The sequence below is a fragment of the Triticum aestivum genome, chromosome 5B, assembly GCF_018294505.1.
Source record: "Triticum aestivum cultivar Chinese Spring chromosome 5B, IWGSC CS RefSeq v2.1, whole genome shotgun sequence".
Lineage (NCBI taxonomy): Eukaryota > Viridiplantae > Streptophyta > Magnoliopsida > Poales > Poaceae > Triticum > Triticum aestivum.
Window position 1 is genome coordinate 590,035,009 of NC_057807.1, and position 25,338 is coordinate 590,060,346.

The 25,338-nt window shown below is 46.6% G+C and overlaps 1 protein-coding gene and 1 long non-coding RNA gene across 2 annotated transcripts; both read right to left on the bottom strand.

Moving 5' to 3' along the window:
- Positions 1–4,048: 4,048 nt before the first annotated feature.
- LOC123117047 (uncharacterized) lies at positions 4,049–6,685 on the bottom strand. The gene is made up of 3 exons (XR_006457262.1): positions 5,173–6,685; positions 4,906–4,997; positions 4,049–4,371 (listed from the first exon to the last, which is right to left on the bottom strand). It is a non-coding gene; the product is annotated as an uncharacterized lncRNA (long non-coding RNA).
- Positions 6,686–13,396: 6,711 nt separating this feature from the next.
- On the bottom strand, positions 13,397–15,249 carry LOC123117048 (zealexin A1 synthase). The gene is made up of 2 exons (XM_044537899.1): positions 14,317–15,249; positions 13,397–14,237 (listed from the first exon to the last, which is right to left on the bottom strand). Exons 1-2 carry the CDS (start codon positions 15,247–15,249, stop codon positions 13,623–13,625), a joined length of 1,548 nt encoding a protein of 515 aa, XP_044393834.1. The 3' UTR covers positions 13,397–13,622.
- Positions 15,250–25,338: the final 10,089 nt, after the last annotated feature.

Here is a 25,338-nt window from a genome sequence, read left to right on the forward strand (position 1 = left end):
ATGTACATTATTTGAAGTATGTATTGGATTGTGTCTCCAGATGGGGACGTCAGGACGACGCCAGCCCCCAAGCCAGCCAACATTTTGGATCCATCGAAATGCATGATCCAATTGGAGTATGCGCCGTACTCTTTAGGGAGTTCAGCTTCGGTCCATTCGGCGACGAAGTTGGCCAGAACCTGCGATTTTATAGCTCGCCGTGGTTTATAGGTTATGTCAAATGGTAAGAGCTCAATAGCCCATTTTGCAATCCTGCCCGTTGCGTCGCGATTGTTTATAATATCGTTGAGAGGTACGTCGGAGGCCACCGTTATGGAACACTCTTGAAAGTAGTGCCGCAGCTTCCGGGATGCCATGAACACCGCATATGCTATCTTTTGATAATGTGGGTACCGGGACTTGCATGGAGTTAGAACAGTGGATACGTAGTACACTGGTTTTTGAAGAGGGAATCTGTGCCCTTCTGTCTCTCGCTCGACGACGAGTACCGCGCTGACAACTTGATGTGTTGTTGCGATATATAATAACATAGGTTCGCCCAGGTTGGGCGCGGCCAGGACCGAATTTGTTGCCAGTATGGCCTTTATTTCTTCGAGTCCGGCTGTGGCAGCATCCGTCCATTCGAAATGTTCGGTGCATCGGAGGAGGCGGTAGAGGGGCAGAGCCTTTTCTCCCAAACGGGAGATGAAGCGACTTAAGGCCGCTACGCATCTGGTTAGTTTTTGTATTTGCTTGAGGTCTTTTGGAATATCCAATTGTGACAGAGCTCGGATTTTGGCCGGGTTTGCTTCAATTCCTCTACCGGATACGATGAAGCCCAAGAGCTTTCCGGCTGGTACGCCGAAGACGCATTTTTCTGGATTGAGCTTAATGTCATATGCTCGGAGGTTATCGAATGTCACCCTCAAGTCTTCTACTAGAGTTTCGACGTGTTTGGTCTTGACGACCACATCGTCTACGTATGCCTCTACTGTTTTGCCTATCTGGGTAGCCAGACATGTTTGAATCATGCGCTGATATGTTGCGCCGGCGTTTTTGAGTCCGAATGGCATTGTGTTGAAGCAGAATGGCCCATATGGAGTAATGAATGCCGTTGCAGCCTGGTCTTTCTCTGTCACAACTGGGTGCCCTAATGCTTCCCCAATGGAGGCCGTCTTTGTGGGGTCCGTTGGATGTTGACTATTTCGTCTGCTTGTTTAAAAGAGGTGGACTTGGACCTCTTATCGAGTATCACATTGTCCCTATCCACCGTGGAGCGTAGCGCAGTTAGTTCCTCTGCCGCTAGGGCTTCGGACAATGCCTCTAGGGCCAGTGCGGCTGTCTTATTTTCAGCGCGGAGTGCTGTATCTGGATCACTGGCAAGAGTGATTATCCCATTGGGTCCGGGCATTTTGAGCTTCATGTACCCGTAGTGGGGTATAGCTTGGAAGATTGTGAATGCCTCTCGCCCTAACAAAGCGTGATATCCGCTGCCGAATGGGGCCACTTGGAACGTGACCTCCTCAGACCTGTAATTGTCCGGTGAGCCAAACACTACATCTAGTGTGATTTTTCCTGTGCAGCGTACTTCTCGACTAGGGATTATCCCTCTGAAGGTTGTGCTGCTTCGCTCGATGCGGCTCCAGTCAATATCCATTTTTTGAAGGGTTTCCTCGTAGATGAGGTTTAATCCGCTGCCGCCATCCATGAGTACCTTGGTAAGGCGAAAGCCGTCCACTATCGGACTGAGGACCAATGCGGCTGGTGCTCTAGCTGTTCGGAATTTAGGTTCGTCGCTGGCGTTGAAGGTGATAGCCGTGTAACTCCATGGATTTGCTATTGCTACTTGGTAGACTTCGACGAGGCCGCGGATTATTCGTTTTCGCATGTTATTTGATACGAAAGTCTCGAAGACTGTTAATACCGTACCGGTACTGCTGGGCTGTTTGCCCGGGGCTAAAAAGCCTTCGCCACTTTTGGCCACCTGCCGTAGTATCCAACATGCTCGAAGGCTGTGTGTTGGAGTGGCGCCCTCCGTACTGTGGATTTTGCAGGGTCCGTTGAGCCAGCCCTCCAGTACGGTTCCATACCCTTTAGGGGGTCTTTGCTTTTTGGTTTTTAACCCAGGTGCTTGAGTATGGCGCACCCTTTTACTTCGGACTAGGGTTGTGGTCAAGGCCGGACTGTCCCAAAACCTAGTTTCAGTGTTCCTGGCACTCTCTACCGCACAGTATTTTTGTACGATAGCTGATAGGTCGATGAAGCGTGTAACTTCGCGACGACTTATGGCGTTCATGATTCCCTTGTCCGTGCAATTGTTGCAGAAAGTTGAAATTGCGCTTTCTTCGCAGCAGTCCTTTATCCTGTTCATAACTAGGAGGAATCTGGCCCAGTAATGATGTACTGTTTCATCGGGCTCTTGCCGTATTCGATATAGATTGCTTATGTTTGGGTGGGCGGGTGGAATCAAGTTCGGAACCCCACCCGATCTGAGGCACAAAGGCCAAGAAGTTTCCGGCTTTGGATGCTTGACTTGCTGGATGCTTTCCAACGAATCTAGTCCGATGCCTAACTCTAAGTTCAGTATTTGATTAGCGTCCGTCACTTCACGGGAATCCGGCTTGGAGGGATCGGGAATCCGGACGCAGTTGGTTTTCAACATAGAAGAAGGGTTGCCGCATTGTTCCTCTACCACGACAACGTGGTGGGTGGCCTGAGGAGAGTTAATCTCTCTCAGATCGGGTTTAAGCCCAATCTGATCATAGTCTGTAGCGACTCCCACGGCGGCAATGCGATCCAAGAGCTCGTTTATAGAGGAGAGCTCAATCGTATCTAACTGCTCGGCGAATTCCGGTCTGACGTGAAGATCGCTTTTGATGACCTGAGAGGTCATCGTCGGAGCGGTGGCCGAACAGGCGGTCATAAGAAAACCACCTAGCCGGACAGTTTGGCCGGCGGCCAAAGCTCTCTTGACGACGGTGCCGTCTTTAAAGACGGGAGAAGGCATCCTTCCTGATCGCGACGGCACAGAGGAACTCTCAATGAAAGCACCAATGTCGGTGTCAAAACCGGCGGATCTCGGGTAGGGGGTCCCGAACTGTGCGTCTAGGCGGATGGTAACAGGAGACGAGGGACACGATGTTTTTACCCAGGTTCGGGCCCTCTTGATGGAGGTAAAACCCTACGTCCTGCTTGATTAATATTGATGATGTGGGTTACAAGAGTAGATCTACCACGAGATCAAGGAGGCTAAACCCTAGAAGCTAGCCTATGGTATGATTGTTGTTCGTCCTATGGACTAAGGCCATCCGGTTTATATAGACACCTGAGAGGGCTAGGGTTACACAGAGTCGGTTACAATGGTAGGAGATCTACATATCCGTATCGCCAAGCTTGCCTTCCACGCCAAGGAAAGTCCCATCCGGACACGGGATGGAGTCTTCAATCTTGTATCTTCATAGCCTTGGAGTCCGGCCAATGATGGTAGTTCGGCTATCCGGACACCCCCTAGTACGGGACTCCCTCACCTCTATTGCATTTTCGGTGTTGGAGGTTTTAACAGTCTTATTCGAGGAAGGGTTCTCACCATTTTCTTATGGGCCTTTTCTCTTTTGCTTCTTATTGTTATTTCTATCAAGATTGTGTTAGCCCGTGTAGTTAGCTTTCGAACAAACTTGGTTTCTCTACAACATGACCCCACCTATAGCAATGCTTCTTTCCGTATCTAGAAGTCCATATATGCATTGCTAGGCTCTTTACCAACGGATTAGGATGCGTAGCCTTATCCGGCGTTGCTAGCGCATAATGCAACGCTTATACTACCGTTGGTAAATGGGACGGTTGCAAGAGTACAACACATAAAACCGAGTTTTACAACACTTTTATATGTTTGTGCTTAATGTACAGGAATCCAAATCTGATTGCTAGGCAACGGAGAATTTGCAAGGCCTCATGTATTGGTGCATATATAATATGAATAATATTGTATTAATGCCAGCAATTGAATGCTTCACATAATGATGATAATTATGTGTATCAAGTGGGGAAAAAGGTAATATACTCACAAAAGAAGAAATCATATATTGGATAAAACTGTTGGATTACAACAATGGATATTACAGGAGGAACATCATCCAAATGTGATGCATAATCTAATATTTTCTCGACAGCAAAATCTAAACTAAAATCATCCATCAACATCCCTACAACTTAATTAAAACTAACTGAGGAACATCGTCCAACATGAACATCCCACAACTTAACTAAAATTGAAAGCATCCATCGTCATGAACCAGAATATCATCAGCATCATCATGATGAGGATGATCATCATCATCATCATTGCAGTATACTTGTTATACACCCATATAATCATCCATATATCTTTTCAATCTACAAAGAAAATAAAAAATGAACTGTTAACACATAATGCGTTGACATGATGGAAGTAGTGATAAAAGCGGGATAATTAGACACGTTGAAGGCCATGCAATATTTTTTTTGTATTACCAATAGTACTGCAGTTTTTGCGACTCTACCAAATCTTCAGTTTTCGCAAGTGTTGTATTACACTCCCCAAAATGCATTTTAATTTCAGCACTGTCAAGTTTGCAAGAAGTACGTCCTGTTATGATTCTGAAAATATACCGGCATGAGTGTTATAGTGATCATTGATGACTAATCCAGACACCACAATATACGATATAACCTGCAGAACAACATGGCTCAATAACATTATATGGATAGTAGCCTAAGCGCTGTTTTGCATTCAAAGGCAATGTGAGTGACAGTGCTACTTCTGTTCTCTTCTCCATTTACTTAGCAAACTGAACCAAAACAGTTTGTCATCTGAAAGTAAACCAAAACATTTAGCTCTAGTTGGTTTCAGACATCCAACAGGAAATAGACAAACCTATAGGTGCTCACCACGCTTTGGAATGAACGTACAGCCCCAAATCCACTGAAACGAATTTACTTGGTCATCACCAGCCTAGAGATCCATTGCTAATTTTGTACACCTACAGTCAAACAGTTTTGTGCGAACCGACATATTTATTTATCGCTAAATATATCTACTGAAGCCTACAGCCCCAAATCCTATAAATTTGCACCAACGCAGCATAGGACCTAGCATGGCTCAATGGTCATGGACACAATGAGCGGTAGTACAGTAGAGAAAGGGAGAGTGTATACCTTCCATGGTGTCCCCCTACAACAAGTTGGTGCGTGCAGCTGCAAAGCCAAGGAGAAAAGGTTACAGGTGTCTCATGCATCTCTAGAAAAGCACAACACAAGTAAAGCTTCATCAAGTTCCATTCCTACTTAATAAAAGAAGAGAATCTATATTCGTCCTGTTCTATGTGTCCTAGTTACTATCTTGGCAACTTTACATCTTACTCTTTATCACCGAGCTAGTTAGACTAGTCATCAACCAGTGCGTCTGCAAGACAATTTTAGTTTGCCATGTATAACTAGGACATTTTTATGTAAGAAGAAAATAAAAAAACATAAATTTTAGAGGAAGCATACTTTTAACTAATTGAGAAATATTGCATGTGATGCTGTGTTGGCTTCCATGTGGCTGAAATAAATTTATTCTCATAAAGGCATTTATACATACTATTTATCATTCCTATAAATAAACTTTTGAAATTATAATTTATATTTGAAAGTCAGGGATCCGTGGTTAGTAAATATACAGAGGATATTGCTCAATATTGTGATTTCCTTTAATTACATAGCAGGAGTCTAAATCTTGTGTGCTCCTAAAATTAGCAATCTAGGAACCCCAAATGGATCCCGTGCTTTAGTGAGTTCGTGTAAAGAAAGGAAACCACACTTTCTAGTTAGCAAAAAAAACTAAAGCTAATGTAGAGGAATATATGTCTTATAATAAACTTTCATTAAGAAATATTTTCTGAAATAAACATGTACATCACTCAAATCTTCTACATAAGAAACACATCCAATGATTATGTTGTGGTTGGCTGGAGGCAGCAATGCAACACTACTGTTTGGAACTTTTATTATGTGGTGCTGCTGGAGGCGACCAGAGCTGCAGACCACCCCAACTAGATGGTTTCATTCCCTACAACACAATCGAGTCAAGAGGAGTACTCATCAATACATGCGTACAAGAAAGGTTTTTATTCTTAAAAAACAATAGTGATAAAGTCGATTCTATCGTTCTTTCTTCTGTTATGAGCTTAAAAGATGGAGAATAGGACACAAATCGCCACACCGCCATTTCCTTCACTCAACAGCCTCGCCGTCATTGACGCCCGCGGGCGCCTAATCTGCTTCAAACTGCTGTTGCTACACCTCTGCTGCCACATGAACCATCGTTAGATTGATTTAGTAATTAGCCTAAAAGAATGTATGTTAGCCCTGAACAAAACCTGAAACATGAGAATACTAAAGATTGGTAAAGAAAATAATCAGGGCCTTGGAGATATATACTGTACTCCCTCCGATCCTTTTTTCTTTGCGTTCTATGCTCAACCCGCATACCAAGGAGAGGAGAAAGCAGCAAAAATCGGACTGTTTTGCCCCTGGTTTGATACGGAAGGGAGGCTGGGTAGTTAAATACTCTCTGCATGCGCATGCGAACGATTGGCTTGCAGGCATTTATTCTCGTGCCCACGTAGTCCTCTCTCTCCATCTCTCTACATGCGCATCTCTCTCTCCTTGCATGCATCTCTCTCTGCATGCTCTCTCTCTCTCTTGATATGCATGCACGCGTCTCTCTCTATGCAAAATCTTCTCAGCATCCGCGCCAATCTCTCACCCATTGCATGGCCTATGAGCCTATGAACCGGAAGAGCAGCAGGCGCTTGAAGCTGGAGGAATTGGAGCCAAAAATTTTCGTTTGGTTTGAGTATGAAATCTTTGCGCCAAGAATTCTAGCTCCCTCCTAAACTGAACAGCCCGCCATAGATTAGCAGCTCTAGATTTCATCCATGGAGATGTACAGGATGTGGAGGAGAAGGGAGAGTGGGATGTGGAGAATGGGAAGCTGAGATGGGACCGGTGGGCAGGAGAGGAAGAGGTAGGCGTCTGGCTGCCTTGGGAAGACGCGAAGGACGTGCATGGGAGAGAGAGACGGGAGTAACTGCAGGCACGCATGCGAAGTTGGAAAGGAGGGGCAAAATTGGAAAGAAGTGCCAAAACCTGCTAGTACGCAGAGCATTGAGGGAAAAATCGTTTTTTCTAATACGCAAACTAATGAGGACCGGAGGGAGTATTAATTAGACCCAACCAGATTTTTAACTATACCTTGGTGTTTTTTGTACTAATTGCCTCAAACACACTGGTTACTTCATAGATGGGCTTCAGAATCCCTCCCTACAATGATGTTACCTAGAAAGAATATGCAGCTAGGGATTGATTTCTAGCCACTACTGCTTGCAAGGCAGCAGCATAGTAAGGAGTATTGCCTTGGTTGGAGGCCATGCCGTCCTTCCCAGCCTCAACATATCGGGCTCAGTACAACATGTGGTCCTCCTCTGATTTGACACTTTAGGATCAAAACAAAATCAAATTGACCTCAACCAGCAGGCACTTGATACCAAGCAGTAGAAAATCCTAACACCACCAGAACAACAATTTCTCCTGATTTGACACGAACCAGAGCAGAGGGAGGAGTGGAGCAACTCACCTGAAGCCGGAGGAGGAGGAAGCTCGTGGCTGCTTCATCCCGAGCCGCAGCAAGGTTATCCACTGGACTTTCCTTCCCGCACGTCTACATGAGAAGTGAAGAGCAGAGGTTAGAGAAGGGAGAGAGAGAGAGAGAGGATGAAGCCAGGGGAGGGGATGCACTCACCGGATGAGACGAGGATGACAATGACATGGACACCGGCACCAGATCCGACGCCCGAATACCTAGCCATGGGGGATGGGTCACAGGTGGGTTGTGGTGGCCGCGAGCGATGGATCTAGCTGGATGGGAGGGCTCCACGGAGCGAAGGGACCTCGGGCTGTGCTTCGCGGTGGCGGGATTCTCCGGACATCACCTGATGCAGCCGCCGCGGGTAGCGCGGCGAGGAGCCACGTGAAGAGACAGGATGGGACGCGAGAGGGACGGATGGGTGAGGATTTGGCGGACTGGCAACCTCCGGAGTTGTGAGGTGGGAGGTGGGGGAGGGTCGGTGCAAGGGAGACGAGGCGGGTGGGAGGAGGAAGACGAGGCAATGGTGGCGGCGATTCGGGAGAGACGAGGGAGTTGTGCTCTCTGTTTCTCGCGCGTCTCCCTCTCCTTTCCCCTATTTTATTATATATATATATAATGAATAATCATGATAGGGTTATGAGCTACAAATCTGCAACGCATATGCTATAACCCATATACGTGTATCTATTCTGAATTTTACAACATATACTCAAAACGTTGTAGAGTTTTTGTTGCTTTATGGGGGGTTTCCTTGTAGTGTTTCTTTGAATTCGGAGTTCGCTTGCAAAAGTTGTGGCAGTTTTGGTGTCCTTAAAAGGTTGCATCGGTACTACCGCGGCTACTACCACAGCTACTACTGCTTGGAGCGGATGTAATTTTTTACTACCGCTCCAAAGCAGTACTACCGCAGCTAATACAGTGGCTACTTCCGCTCTGGACCAAAATCTCGTATTAAGTCCAGCGGTGGTAGGCATGGATGTATTTTTTTAGTACCGCTCGCAAGCAGTAGTACCGCTACCCTTAGCGGTAGTACCGCTACCCCTAGCGATAGTACCGTGAGGACGGGTGGTAGTACCGCTCCGGCGGTTCTACTGGCCTTTTGCCTCCTCGTTGTTGTTTTTCAAAGGGCTTCCACCGCCCTAGCTGGTAGTACCGCTCCCATGAGGTTGGATTTTTGCCCACCTATAAAAGGGGGTATTCTTCCCCAATGAACCTTATCCTTTGAGCTCATGTTCTTCCCCCATTGTTGACCTTCTTCAATCTTGCTCTCTCTCAATCCCTCCATGGATTCTTGCTAGTTTGGGGGGGGGGGGGAGAGAGAAGATCTAGACCCACATTTTCACCAATCACTTTCTCCTCTATGTGAGGGGAACCCCTTGGATCTAGATCTTGGAGTTCTTGGTGTTCTCCTTCTTGTTCTTCCTCTCACTTTCCTCCCTACCATTAGTTGCTTTGGTGGGATTTGGGAGAGAAGGACTTGGGCACTCCATGTGCCCTTGCCATTGCATTTGGTGCATCAGTTTGAGTTCTCCACGGTGATAAGTGGAAGTTACAAGTTGAGAAGCTTATTACTCTTGGGTGCTTGGTACCCTTGAGCTTGTTCCTCTTGGGTGCATGGGTGCCCTAGATGGTTGGTGGTGTTCGGAGCTCAATCATTATGGTGTAAAGCTCCGGGCAAGCGTCGGGGGTCTCCAATTAGGTTGTGGATATCACCCGGAGCAATTTGACGGGTTCTGTGACCGCCCCCAAGGGTTGCCAAAGTGTACGGGTTCGTTGACCGCCCCCAAGGGTTGCAATTTGTACGGGTTCAGTGACCGCCCTCAAGGGTATCTTAGTGAAATCACAGCATCTTGCATTGTGCGAGGGCGTGAGGAGATTACGGTGGCCCTAGTGGCGTCTTGGGGAGCATTGTGCCTCCACACCGCTCCAGACGGAGATTAGCATCCGCAAGGGTGTGAACTTCGGGATACATCGTCGTCTCCGTGTGGCTCGGTTATATCTTACCCGAGACCTTTACTTGTGCACTTTACTTTGTGATAGCCATATTGTTTCTTATCATATATCTTGCTATCACTTAGTTGTTTATCTTGCTTAGCATAGGTTGTTGGTGCACATAGGTGAGCCTAGTTGTTGTACGTTTTGTGCTTGACAATTAACCGCTAGGTTTATTCCGTATTTGTTCAAGCCTAAACCATAATTATTTTAAAGCCCCTATTCACCCCCTTCTAAGCGACATCCTTGATCTCTCAGTAGGAGAATCACGCAAAGGCTCGTGAACAACATATGCACACACAAAAGCAAATACTTGCATCGAACGCGGGCAAGAGGGTTGTCAATCCCCTTGAACTCGTTACTTTCAAGGATCAAATCTTGTAGTGGTAGACAGATAAATTGCCAAACAAAATAAAAAATATTTAAAGCAAAGGAATTTTGGTTTTTATAATATGATTAACGTAGACCCGGGGGCCATAGTTTTCACTAGAGGCTTCTCTCTCGAACACATAGCATATTATTGGACAATTTATAGAAAAGCGCATAGTTATGACATATTCACGACAATGATCATGTATATAAGCATCACATCTGAGACAAATAGACCGACTCCTGCCTACATCTACTACTATTACTCCACCAATCGACTGCTATCCAGCATGCATCTCTGGTATTAAGTTCATAAAAAACGGAGTAATGCCTTAAGCAAGATGACATGATGTAGACAAAGTAAACCCAGTCAATATGAATAAACCCTGTCGTTTGACCCTTAATGGCAACAATACAAATACGTGTCTTGTCCCCTTCTGTCACTGGGATATAGAGCACCGCAAGATTGAACCCATTACAAAGAACCTCTCCCACTGAAGATAAATCAATCTAGGTTGCCAAACCAAACGGATAGATCAGAGAATAAAAAACTATGAAAATCATGCATAATAAAGTTCAGAAAAGACTCAATTACTTTCAATGAATATTCAGATCATAAACCCACAATTCATCGAATCCCAACAAACAGAGCGCAAAAAAAGATTACATCGGATAGAACTCCAAGAAGATCAAGGAGAACATTGTATTGAAGTTCAAAGAGAGAGAGATAAAAGAAGCCATCTAGCTACTAGCTATGGACTCGTAGGTCTGTGGTGAACTACTCACACATCATCAGAAGACAGTAAGGATGATGTAGAAGCCCTCTGTGATCGATTCCTCCTCTATTGTGGTTTCCCTCAAGTCACGATGGGTAATCACTTGGGGGTAGATTCCTGAGTGCCCCCGAAGCACTCGAGCTAAACCAAGAGTTCACTGCATTCGTACTACGAAACCTCAACCGATTCAGGAGCTAATGGTGGGGTCACCTACTCAGGATAGGGCCATAGACCTGACATCTAGGACACACCTGGGGTCCTACACCATCATCGGGAGGTCCCAAGACCACAGGCGTGTTCGGATGCGCCCCTTAGAAATATACTCAGATACACCAACGACACTCAAACGTCTTCCCTTGGGTCGGCCTCGTCAGCACCACTCGGACAGAGGAGGCATAGAGGCGACATGGGAACTGCAATGGTCGAGAGGCTTTATGTTGGGCATCAAGTGTAGTTATAGCGACTGTTACCTGTAACCATTGTAGTTATGCTCATTCATCTCCCTTATAATGGTACATTAATGGGTCGAAGCACACTCTATATAAGTCTCCCCTCAACTCCATGGCAAGGGTTCAGCACCCATTTTAATCATATACCCCAAGAGAAAACACAAGCCTCCGAGCACAAGAAATAGGGATGTTACCTCTTCAAGAGGGGTCCAAACTCGCTAAATCTGAGTGATACAACTGCCCGGTAGCTAGGCTCTGCCCCTTATTCGTACCCCTAGTACTCATTGTCAGGTTTGTTGCCTCGACAGGCACCGCCGCCGTCGCGACCTCTGCCTGGCCGATTGGAGGGTATACCTTGTTTATCCCGCTCCTATTGATTTCTACTTTACCCATTCTAACGTTACATGTAGATGTGTCTGTTGTTAACGTACTTGCATAATCTATTTCTGTCAATGCCATGCTAGTGATTTGCCGCAGATTAAATTGATCGAAATATTGCTAATATACTCAACAGATTCTCTGAAGCGTAGCATGGTGGACTTTGTAGCATGGTAGTCTGACTGCAATAAAGAGAACAAATCAGCTAACGACTTGCATCGTCGAGTGGCTTTATAGCATGGTGATCCGGCTTTGCAACTGCCAAAAATAGCGGCAACCAGTTTGTAGTAGCGTTCGGCTAGCCTTGCGGTGTCGCGCGTCCAATTTGCAACAACGCTGGTTGGCGTTGCAATGCCGCATGGCATGAAGCGACATGATGGCATTTTCAAGGCCACCGAAGCATGACGGTACAACCACGTCGTGTCCTATAACTTCCTCTTTCTTCGAAACTTTCCTATGACTTCCTCTACGATGACAACGATCACATCTCTTCTCATTGCAAAGAAATGTGACAAAAACATCACAACATGTTGCCTTGGCCTTACAGCATCGCCATTCGGCTTTGTAGCCTAGGTTACCCTGTCTTGCAGCGTCGCGGCACTGGTTTAAAGAATCATCGTTCCATCTTTGTTGCCCCAGTCACCCTACCTTCTAGTGTCACGCGTCCGGACCTAGTTCCATTACGACTCCAACTTATAGCATCCTTGGTTCAGTCGTCCTGCCTTACATTACCATACATCCCGGCTTGCAACCACCGTCCCCCCCCCCCCCCCCCCCCCCCCCCCCGCGCGCGCGTTGTTTTTGTCATGATTCTGACTTGCAACATATCGGCCCTTACTTTGCAATGTTGCAATTTTGGCTTTGCTGCAGCGACTGCCCCCTCGACTTGCAGCTGAGAAACTTGATTGATAATGACCCTTACACATTCTACATAAGCCAAACAATCGAAACAATAACAAATATAACATTAGCATCAAGATGTCCCTGCAAATTCTTTACTAGTAGTTGAAGTCAATCCACTGCTTTAATCTCCACGTGTAGTCCTTAGATGGAACATAAATATTGTCATCATCGTGTGCCCATCCCAATCGCCAAGATACCAATCATTCACTCTGTTGCACTGATCTGTTTTCTTCTAGCACTGAGAAAACACCATTATGGTAAAGAATGGCTGGGATTCCTATCCAACCAAATGTTAGCCACCCTATTGACCATGTAGCAACAATTTGATTATCAGGCCAGCCAAAAAATTATTTGATTATCTGAGATATCTATCCAGGTTTCTTTGAATCAAAGGGATTTTATAGCATTTCTAGGAGATTTTGTGAATTTTAATGCTCATTTTGTTAGTAAGATTGTAACTATAGAAACTTGTCCTGTTGTCTATGCTGCATGTAAAGGAGAATTTCCATCGGACAAATCTCATGTGGTGCAACAAAAATTCCTATTCAATGTTTTTGGGTTTTCAGTTCCTCCGCAATTCAACATGGCATGTGATTTGAATCCTATTTATTTTTTTGCCTCATGCTTTTAGCATCCTGCAAATCAAAGAGGCCCCATATTTTTAGTTTTGAATAGTTGAGTCATAGGACATGACGACTAAACAGTTCCATCTGGTTGATTGGTTGACGCAATGGTTGAGATCAAATGGATTAACCGGAAGTCCACTTTATTATAGTCAAATCATGAAAATTGGCTTACCGGGCTCAGCATAAACTGAATGCATGACAAATTTTAAGAGGCGGGTTTATTTTATTTCATATTGTATCTCAAATGAGTCCATATACACACACAAACTTTTGATGCGCTTTGCACGTATGGACATGGTAGTTGTACTTGTGGATAAAATAGAGATCGACAAAATTACTAAATAACACTCAATGAGTTAACACAAATTATGATATACAATAACGTATTTCGACAAAGTCCAATGTAACATATACAGTGAAAAAGTACACTCTCTCAATCTCTGCAGCCAAAGATGCACACATCAATTAGTAAACCAACAAACTAAGGCACAAAAACAGTAGGTTCCAACAAGAGGTTAGTCTTCCGACGCGCCGTGATCCCATATGCCTCGGTCATATCAAGCTTCTCCGGGCTCGCGCCATCGGGGAGCCTCCATTCGAAGTGATAGAGAAGGCTCGCGAGAGCAATCTCCATGTTAGACACACCAAACATCATACCGGGGCACATCCTCCGCCCCGCGCCACCAGGGAGGAACCTGAAGTCTGTACCACCGTAGTCCACCTTCTCGACCTCGAACCTCTCGGGCTTGAATTCGCTCGCGTCGGCCCAGCTCTTCTCGTCCCTGCCGATGGCCCACACGTTTGCGAACACGGTGGTGCCCGGAGGCACGTCGTAGCCCATGATTGTTTTCTGTTCCGTGCACAGCCTCGGGAGGAGCAACGGCACCGGAGGGTGCAATCTGAAGGTCTCCTTGATGACCATCTGGAGGTAGTGGAGCTGGCCGTCGATGTCCGCCTCGGCCACCTTGGTCTTGCCTTGGAGCACTCGCCGCACTTCAGACTGTGCGATGGCCATTGTCCGTGGGTTCCTGATAAGCTCCGACATGGCCCAGACGGTGGTCGTCGCCGTCGTCTCTGATCCAGCGGAGAAAATGTCCTGATGACAAAATTTGCAACACTTCATACCCCTCCCCCACGAGGATGCATGGTAGAGATGGTGGTGGTGAGTGACTTACGAACAAGACGCCGTTGACATTCTCGTTCGTGAGGGTGACGCCGCCCATCCCACCGTCCCTCTGGAACCGCAGCAGGGTGGTGAGGATGTCCTCGTTCTCATGGCCGGCGCCGGCGGCAGCGGCCTCCTCACTCTCCATCGCCCTCTTGTGCTCCTCGACCATGGCGTCCAAGATGGACTGGATCCTCTCGCGCACCTCCCATGCCGCCCTCAGGGACCCGCCGCCGAGCACCAGTGCCAGGCGCGACGTCGGTAACAAGTCGGTCAGGTTGAACCCGGACAAGACGTCCAGCCCCTTGTCCAGCTCCTCCAGGTACAGCGCCCGCTGCTGGCACCGGTCGCCGACGGAGACCCTCATGATGACGTCGTTCATCATCACCTTCACCCTCTCGCCGACGTTGACGGCGGCGCCGGCCTCAGCGTCAGCGACGGACCGCACGAGCCTCGCCGCCTCCTCCTCCCGGATGGGGCGGAAGGAGCGGACGCGCCTCGGGCTGAGCAGCTCCACGCTGCACAGCTTCCGGGCGGCCTTCCAATGCCGGCTGTCGAGGCGCGCGAAGGAGATGTTCTGCTCGCCGTAGGTGAGGACGTCCGCGGTGGCGTACACGGGCCGGTTGGCGAAGGCGGCGTCGTGGACCTTCATCACCTCCCTTGCTGCCTCCTCCGAGGAGAGCACCAGCGTCGGGACGTGGCCCAGGCGGAGGAGCATGACGGGCCCATGCCGCCGGGCGAGACTGCGCATGGCCTGGTGCGGCAGGGCGCCCAGCAGGAAGTGCATGTGGCCGATCACCGGCAGCGCCCATGGGCCGGGAGGCAGGTTCAGACGGCCGGCAGAGTCTGGTCCGATCTTGAGCTTGAGCTTGAGCACTATGGTGACGACAAGGACGCAGAGGAGAGTGTAGCAGGCGAGCTGAAGGCGAGTGGTTTCTGCCATTGGAGCTAGCTCCATCGATCGTAGGTGTAAAGATTTGGAAAATCCAGCTTAGCTATATAGGACTTGAACGAGGTATATTCTAGTCGTAAACAAATCGAGAGTCCATGGAGTGCAAGCGACACAAATAATGAGACATAAATAAGTCGGAGGCACATATCATTGTGTTTGTTTCATAGTGGCTCACCATGTCTTAGTGTGTTCCTGTGCTCATCAAACTTGTTTCATTTTGAATTAAATAAGTCGGAAGCACATATCATATCTGAAGACTTGCCGATTTCTACTTTTTTGAGCCAATACAAAAATGTCCTCCCAAATCACAGCAAGACATATGAACTAAGTGTAACTTAAATGGTTAGATTTCAGTGGTGGAACAAATCCACCCGGGTCCAAATCCTTTAGTTGGCCCAGTTGTATACATGTTGTGAGCATCTATACCGCATTAAAAAGAAATCACAGCTAGACATGTATTGGCAAAGAATACATACATCGCAACAAAATCAACATAGCCAGTGCGGAATAAAAACAGAGAAACATGGGAGGCAAGGCAGGCTGGGAAAGTGTACCAGGCTAAGAAACCATGTCAGGTGAAAGGGGCGGAACTAGATAAATTTACAAATTTGCCTAAAAAAGATAAATTTACAAAAGAGCAAAATCCAAATGCATGTGAATACTACATGGGTGCAGCTGCGGATTTCCAAGGAAGTATAGGGCCGATGCATGATAGAAAAGCATTTCTCCAAGATATAGTAAACAAATCGAGAGTCCATGGAGTGTACACAAGCGACGGAAATCGGTACCAATACCATGAAAGAGACGCACGAATTAACGTTTGGTACTTATTGCATGAAGAAACTTTTTATATTGCATGGCCTTGCTGTGTGGAATTGGAAATTAGTGATTCATGGAGCTAGCGCATCTGTGAAAGAGATCAATTCTGTCGCATCATACTGGGAAATGAAACAGGAGAGATGGGCAGGACAAGAAGAAACGGGATGGCATCCAGAAGTTTGGCGTTCCCCGTTGGTGAGCGTTGAACAGAATCTCAGTTAAAGAAGGGGATATCATCAGCCTCTGCATCAAATGACGGAGGGAGTAGTTATTTTGATTGCACTGGCTAAATGCCTAAGAAAAGTTAATCCAAGCTCATGCATCACCGATTATGTGGCTAACCCGTCACTCAAATTGGTCCAATAACGTCGGAGCTATCGTCTTCAAGTAGTTTCACCCTGAGTCCATATCCATAGTATCCGTGCCTCCTCCGAATCCTTTAGTCCAAATAAGCTCAAGAATTTCTACTGCCCGAAACATGTTGTGTTTATTAAATATCTTGAGTTAAAAAAATCAAATTCTCGGTATGTTTAGCAAAATAGTCAATATTTTGTAACTATGTAGTCCAAATAAGCTCAAAAATTTCATTACTATTGGAATCATTTAATATTTACTACTCTGATGATCCATATTAATTGTCACTACTTTAATACAACTTTGTAGTACTAAAGTTGCACTAAAGGAGCGACAGTTAATATGGATCAGAGGGAGTATAATGTTTTTAGATGTTTTGAAAATATCAAATTTTTAACTAAAATTTGGTTTTGTTTAGGAAAACTATCAACATCAATTGGGGTAGCGTGGGACTTAGGCACAACAAGGGGGGATTTGAATTGCTTGGAAACCAATTGTGCAAAGACTCTCTCTTCATTTCTAGAAATAAGAATAGGGCTTCCCCCACCTCCCGCCGCCGCCGCCGCCGATCTTCCCCGCCTATGTGGCCTTCGGGGCATGGAGGCGCGGTGGATCTCAGTCCTTGTCGGCAGAAGGGTTCTGTTTTCTGGTGTTAGGGTCAAGGTTTGTTGGGGCGGCGCTTAGATGGTGGTGGTGGCGCCTCGTTCAATAAAGTCCCCACGGCTTCAATCCCATCTCGACAACGACATTGAGAGGCTTGTGGGAGTGGTGTGGTTCTCGAGGATTTCTTCTGGCTGTGGGGTTCTCCGGATCGCCAAGGAGCTTCATCGATGGTTATTACTCCTTCGTCTCCGGGGCGGATGTGGTCTTCTAGACCCGTTCGACGACTTCCAGTCCGCAACCAACAACGTCAGGCCGGCTAAGAGAGGAGCGGCAGCGGTGTCGCGCTATCGATACGGTCTGGATGTTGAAAACGAAAGGCACCTCACAGATTTCGATGTAATTTTTGTTTTTGTTGAGGTGCTTTGTACTATTTGATGTTTCATTTAATGCTAGGGTCCTTTTTGCAAAAAAAAAGAACAATAAATATGCATAGATGTATCTGTAAAATACAGTAGCCGAATGGCCTAAATCAACATGCATTGTTCGTTTCTTAAACTTCTTGACAGAATCAGAGCAGCATGACTACGAGGTGTTTGTGACGACTTCGTCAATCTCAATATGATATGTCGGCTCAGAGTCTCGAAGGTGCTCATAGAAATAAGGTGTGTGTGCGCCTGTGTTCATAAAATCGAGTGTATGTGTGTATGAGCATATGTGTTTGTACTGTGTTAAGAAACAGATGAAACTCTACAGCACGGTGTTAGAGTCGTTGGCCTACTGTAGGTCACCGGAGAACAAGATACGGAGCAAGCCCTTCGAGTCCACGAGTAAATTGCAAAAAAAAAACATCACAATTGGGGACCCTAATCCCGAAAACCATCACCATTCGTTCTTTTCAAAACACCACCAACATTATGGTAACAGTTTTTAAAAAATGCTAATTGACCGATTATAGCAGTTTGACGCAAATCTGACGGATGGGTCCCAATATAAGGTGCCATGTGGCGAGGGTGAAGATACCGCCCGTCACGCATGTACTAACGGTGCTAACTTTTTGTTGACACTAGGACAATGCCCGTGCCTTGCAACGGGATATAAATATTATAGTACATTAGCTCATGATTTATTTATCCATATAAATGCAAGTGTGTAAATAAATGTTTATAAAATCCTGCCCGTATTTACCTTTAATTAGTTTGATAAGTAAAAGTTGGATAGTTAAATTAAGATGGAATTGATTAAGAAGGTAAGTAAATTAAGATAGTTGATTAGCATTGGGAGGGGGGGGGGGGGGGAGCTACGGACATAGGGCGTGGTGCGGCAGAAAAATCGACAGGGATGTGGTGGGATCGGGAAGAGCAGGTTGCCAAAGCGTTCTGCCGGCAGGAAACAACACGCCTCTCTCTTTTAAGTAGTATACTCTGTAAACAAATATAAGACGTATTAGATCACTACTTTAGTTATCTAAAACGTCTTAGATTAGTTTACAGAGGTAGGTAACAACCCCTTGTGTTGCACGGGGTGAAAATTATCTATGGGTGGATGATATATTCACGCTATGCTATCAAGATTGAACAGAACCAAAAATTTCAATGTGATTAACCTTACTTTTGCGAGGCATCATGTAATGCATGTATTTTTTGTTTTCAACATAAAGATATATAGTTGGTATATGGTTGAATACCTCATGCTATATGTCACGAGAGCCTAACTCAATTTCCTTTTCGCCAATAAAAACAATATAAAATGTTGAATATGTATCATGAAATCACTACAAGCCCACACATCAGGAGCAACCTCTTGCAATATTTACCTGGCTATTTTCAAGGCCGACCTATAATCTGACATGTAACCTTGATATTGCATCCATTTCCAGAAAGTCTTCTCAACTATTACGTAAATGTATGCTTGATAGAACATGCCAAAAAATAAGAAAATTATGCAACAAAGAATGGTCTCAAATTTAGGAATCCCTTGCTCAGAATTCAATAATTTACCCTGGAAAGATGTGAGGAAGACAAGCCAATCGAGGAGAGGCAGATCTAGGGTGGAGAGGTGTAGAAGGAGGCCGAAAGGACGCGCCGACAGGTGCTCTCCCTCCACACCCATCCAATGCATTTGAGCCCAGAATCTTCACGTACATACTGTATTGTGTGCATATATCTCTTCAAGCGCCAATACTAAATGAGGAAGAAAATAGCATCTCTGTCAGCTTAACTTTGTCACGCATGGCCGGGGCATTCACCACCTCTCCTCGCCGCAGTGGCTCGCCGGATGTCAGGGCCAAGTTGTTGCAGCTATCCTTGTGCCTCTTGTCTTGACGTAGAACCCGGTCTAAAAGCCGTCCAGGATCTCCTGCGCGCACAGCATCAAATTAAGTAAACGGCAGCGATTCTTTCATAGACTCCATCTCTCGGAAGGCGCGTAGGATCGATGTTAGGCCTAGCTAATCTCATGCACCGTTTGTTGTTTTCTGTTTAGAATAATGTGTGCATGGTCGTGATGTGACCCATGCATCATGCACGTACGTAGTGGGGAGCTGCTCCTACCACGCATCTCTCCTTTCCTTTCTTTTCCCCCGGTTGTTGGCGTGAGTTGTGCGGAAGCTAGCAGTCGCCGGATGGAGCCATATATAGTTGCAGATCATGGCGGCCTGGCCGGGAGGTTGTTATAGCTTCTTTGTGTGTACTCGCATAAAGGAATGAAAAGATAAGAGAAAACGCTGTGACATTGGCAGCATAAAAATTCTCTTGCCTGTGTAGCGTCTTGATCGTTCTTCTCCACTTGTTCTACAGCTACCTTGTGCGTCTTCCAGAGTTCGGCAATGACAGAGTTCTACTCAGATTTTACAAGCAGCATGCCGTCGAGCTTCTCAATCGATGGCGCGCGGGGAGGTTGACATAGATGTCGGATCTCGGCCTGGTCGCCATCACCTGACAGAATCAGAATGCACATAATTGTCGTTGCGTTGCTTTGCCGGTGACCTAAATGTTACTACATATTTTAAAGCCATGGTAGATGGTACTCATGTCTCGATTCCTCACCTCTCGGGTTGGACGGGAAGAAGTCGTAGACCGACCCAGAGCAGGCAGTCCATCTCGACTCTTTCTCCACCGGCAGAGCCGCAGAGGTTCCAATCTGTGGCAGCTCCGGAAAACGGTGGTTGCGAGCAGGCGAAGCAATGGATATTGTCTATTGATAATTAACCTCTTCCGCACAAGGTCAAGACGGCATGATTAATTACTTACTGTGTAGGTTGGTTATGGCAGCGGCGGTGGAGACAGCCTTGCCGCCGCGCCGATACACATGTCCTGCCTGATCACGTGCTTCCAGAACTTCCGCGGGCTCCTTGCGTCATGGCCGTATCGAACCGCTCGCTCGGCGAGCCGATCACCACACCACGGCCGTAGGATCCCTTCGCCGGTCGCCTCGCACACCGATCGCGCGCCTCTACGGCCAGTACCGCGGCTGCTCTCCTCTCTGCTCTCGCTCATTCTCCCTCTCAGCATCTTCCACGACGGCAAAAGAAAGGCCCCTCCTCTAGATCAGATCGAGCGGGGCAGTAGAAGATCGGGCAGGGAAGGTTTGGAAGGAATAAAAACAGGAAACTAAACGGGAGTCACGGGAGCAATTAATGACGGGATTAATTAAGGGAATCAGACGTAATCAACCTGATAGGAGAGAAAACCGCTAGAGGAAGAAGGAAAGAAAATCGATGAAGGGGTGGCTGTCGTACGAGAGGGATAGACGAAGAGCGGCAGACGTTAGAGAGGAAACGGAACCTTAAGTTTTTTTTTTAGGTAGTATAGATATAGATATAGATTCTACTAACGGCGCTAACTTTGTTAGGTTTGACCAATCCGCATCATCGTTCCCCAAAAAATGAATCCATTGCCGCGCCCAGCGTGCCTGCTCCCGCATCGGCCGCCCCCCGCGCTCAGCATGCCTGCGCCCTAGTCGGCCGCCGGCAGGCCTGCCTCGCAGTTCCGCCGCCTGCCGCCCCGCACCGAGCATGTTCGCGCCTGCATACTAGTCGGCCACCGGCAGGCCTACCTTGCAGCGCCGCGTCCCGACGAGCTCTGCCTCCTCCGTGGCCTCACTTCGCCGTGCTCGGCTCGCCTCCCACGGGCAGCCACCGACCAACTTCAGATGCGCACCGACCTCGTGGCCGCCACAGAGCGAAGGAAGCGAGAGTGGGTCCACGGCTAGACCAGATTGGGATGCGTGTCTGGCGTGGACGGGAGCATCTACTACCGCAGGTTGCCGATCCACGGCGGGTGGTGAGCATGGCGTGGAGCAAGAGACAAGAGGATGAGGGCAAGCGTGCGGGAAGGAGCTGGAGATGGCGGCGCACGGCCCGATCCATAACCAGCTGGCCGGCACGCGCGGCTTATTCCCTTGCCAACGGCGAGCGTGGCTAGAGAGGATGATGTTGGGCACGCGCGGCTTGTTCAGCATCCGGTTGTCCGGTGCGCGCGGCTCGTTCCGCTGCAGGCGGCGAGCGTGGTGTGGAGTAGGTGACGGAGGGAGGAGGAGGAGGAGAAGGGGGGAGCGCGCAGGTGGAGCTGCAGGTGGCGGCGCTAGAGGAGTTGCATCGGTGATGAGGTGGTTTGGCGGTGGTGGCGGCCATGGCATGGGTGTGGCTGTGCGCATAGGGTGCTTGATAAAATGCAGAAGAGAGAGTGAGGGCCAGTTCTTTTGATGGCTTCTAGAATAAGCTGCAATAAGCTAGCCCTACCCAGCTTATTCTAAAAGCCCAATCAAATTTATTTTTTAGAAGCCTAGTATTTAAGACTTGACTAGTAGGCTTTTAAAAAAAAGTTTAGTTGGGCTTCTAGAATAAGCTGGGTAGGGGGAAGCTTATTTTGAAAGCTCAAAAAACTAGCAAAAGAACTGGCCTTGAGGAGTGGAGATACTGATTAGTGGGCCCTATATCAACTTAATGGTCCAGGCAAAACGACATCTATTTTTTGTCCATGTCATCACTTACACATGGGACCCATCCGTCAGATTTCGTATCAAACGCTACTTATCATGTCATCATTGTTTTCTGAAAACTGTCACCACAATGTTGGTGGTTTTTTGAAAAAAATATAGAGAATGGTGGCGGTTTTTTGAATTAGGGTCCCAGATTGTGGTGGTTTTTTACAATTTACTCTCAAGTCCACGGCCGCACCATTGCCAGTGGATCAGAAAGGGATGTTGTCGGGCATCATCGGACCAGGCGTAGATGCCGTTGATTGCCTCGTCGGGCGTGGGTGATCGAGATGATAAAGGGGACTGGGGTGGTCGGCTAGTCGAGAGCGGCGCGAAGGCTCTGGTCAGTCCCTACCCCAGCAGCGACTAGGGCGTTTATGAAGGAAATATGCCCTAGAGGCAATAATAAAGTTTTTATTTTATACTTCCTTATTCATGATAAATGTTTATTATTCATGCTAGAATTGTATTGATTGGAAATCTAAATACATGTGTGAATACATAAACAAACACCTTGTCCCTAGTAAGCCTCTACTAGACTAGCTCGTTGATCAAAGATGGTTAAAGTTTCCAAACCATGGATATGAGTTGTCATTTGATAACATGATCACATCATTAGGAGAATGATGTGATGTACAAGACCCATCCGTTAGCTTAGCATTATGATCGTTCAGTTTTATTGCTATTGCTTTCTTCATGTCAAATACATATTCCTTCGACTATGAGATTATGCAACTCCTGGATACCGGAGGAATATCTTGTGTGTTATCAAACGTCACAATGTAACTGGGTGATTATAAAGATGCTCTACAGGTATCTGAGAAGGTGTTTGTTGAGTTGGCATAGATCGAGATTAGGATTTGTCACTCCGAGTACCAGAGAGGTATCTCTGGGCCCTCTCGGTAATACACATCATAAGATTGCGAGCAAATGACTAAGGAGTTAGTCATGAGGTGATGTATTACGAAACAAGTAAAGAGACTTGCCGGTAACGAGATTGAACTAGTTATAAAGATACCAACGATCGAATCTCGGGCAAGTAACATACCGATGGACAAAGGGAATTACGTATGTTGTCATAACGGTTCGACAGATAAAGATCTTCGTAGAACATGTAGAAGCCAATATGGGCATCCAGGTTATACTATTGGTTATTGACTGGAGAGGTGTCTCGGTCATGTCTACATAGTTCTTGAACCCATAGGGTCCGCACGCTTAACGCTCGTTGACGATGTAGTATTATATGAGTTATGTGATTTGGTGACCGAATGTTGTTCGGAGTCCCGGATGAGGTCACGGACACGACGAGGAGTCTCAAAATAGTCAAAAGGTAAAGATTGATATATAGGATGATGTATTCGGACACTGGAAGTGTTCCGGAGGGTACCGGGTACATATCGGATCACCGGAAGGGGTTCCCGGCACCCCCGGCAAAAGATATGGGCCTTATGGGCCAAGAGGGGGAACGGACCAGCCACAAGGGGCTGGTGCGCCCCCATATGGACCGGCCAATATGGAGAAGGAAAGGGGAAGGAGGAAAGGAAAGAAAGGGAATAGGATTCCCCATTTCTCCCCCTTCCCCCTCTTTCCTTCCCCCTCCGATATAAATGGCAGGGGACGGGCGGCTTGGTAGGAGCCCAAGTAGGATTTGGTTCTAGTTGGGGCTCCTCCTGGCCTCTCCCCTCCCCCTCCCACCTATATATATATATATATATGTGTGTGTGTGTGTGTGTGTGTGTGTGTGTGTGTGTGTGTGTGTGTATGTGTGTGTGTGTGTGTGTGTGTGTGTGTGTGTGTGGCGGGAGCCCTAGCACACACCAGACAATTGTTTAGCCGTGTGCGGCGCTGATACGTCCATTTTTCATCATGCTTTTATATTGATATTTATTGCATTATGGGTTGTTATTACATGTTATATCACAATACTTATCCCTTTTTCTCTTGTTTTATAAGGTTTACATGAAGAGGGAGAATGCCGACAGCTGGAATTCTGGACTGGAAAAGGAGCAAATATTAGAGACCTATTTTGCACAACTCCAAAAGTCCTGAAACTTTACAGAGAATATTTTTGGAAAATATAAAAAAAATTGGGCAAAGAAAGCACTAGAGGGGGGCCACCTACCATCCACAAGGATGGAGGGCGTGCCCTCCGGTCTTGTGGGCCCACTGGCAGGCCCCTGACGCCCATCTTCTCATATATGGTGTGTTTTGACCTGGAAAAATCAGAAGGAAGCTTTCGGGACGAAGCGCCGCCGTCTTGAGGTGGAACCTGGGCAGAACCAATCTAGGGCTCCGACGGAGCTGTTTTGCCGGGGAAACATCCCTCTGAGAGGGGGAAATCATCGACATCGTTATCACCATTGATCCTCTCGAGAGGGGGTCAATATCCATCAATATCTTCACTAGCACCATCTCCTCTCCAAACCCTAGTACATCTCTTGTATCCGATCTTGGTCTCAGAACCTCATATTGGTACCTGTGGGTTGCTAGTAGTGTTAGTTACTCCTTGTAGTTGATGCTAGTTGGTTTATTCGGTGGAAGATCATATCTTCAGATCCTTAATGATAATTAATACTCCTCTGATTATGAATATGCACATGCTTTGTGAGTAGTTACGTACATTTGTTCCTGAGGACATGAGAGAAGTCTTGTTATAAGTAATCATGTGAATTTGGTATTTGTTCGATATTTTCATTAGATGTATGTTGTCTTTCCTCTAGTGGTGTTATGTGAACGTCGACTACATGACACTTCACCATGATTTGGGCCTAGGGGAAGGCATTGTGAAGTAATAAGTGGATGATGGTTTGCTAGAGTGACAGAAGCTTAAACCCTAGTTTATGCGTTGCTCCGTAAGGGGCTGATTTGGATCCATATGTTTCATGCTATGGTTAGGTTTACCTTAATTCTTATTTCGTAGTTGGGAATGCTTGCAAGAGGGGTTAATTATAAGTGGGAGGCTTGTCCAAGGAAGGGCAGCACCCAAGCACCGGTCCACCCACATATTAAATTATCAAAGTAACAAACGCGAATCATATGAGCATGATGAAAACTAACTTGACAATAATTCCCATGTGTTCTCGGGAGCGCTTTGCTTTATATAAGAGTTCGACCAGGCTTGTCCTTTGCTACAAAAAGGATTAGTCCACCTTGTTGCACCTTGTTTACTTTTGTTACTTGTTACCGATTACGAATTATCGTATCACAAAACTATCTGTCATAGATAATTTCAGTGCTTGCAGAGAAAACCTTGCTAAAAACCTCTTGTCATTTCCTTTTGCTCCTCGTTGGGTTCGACACCCTTACTTATCGAAAGGACTACGATAT

Coding starts and splice junctions, on each gene's coding strand:
- LOC123117048 (XM_044537899.1), bottom strand. CDS start 15,249: ATGGCAGAAACCACTCGCCTTCAGCTCGCCTGCTACACTCTCCTCTGC. Junction 14,238..14,316: donor ATGTCAACGGCGTCTTGTTC/GTAAGTCACTCA, acceptor TTTTGTCATCAG/GACATTTTCTCCGCTGGATC.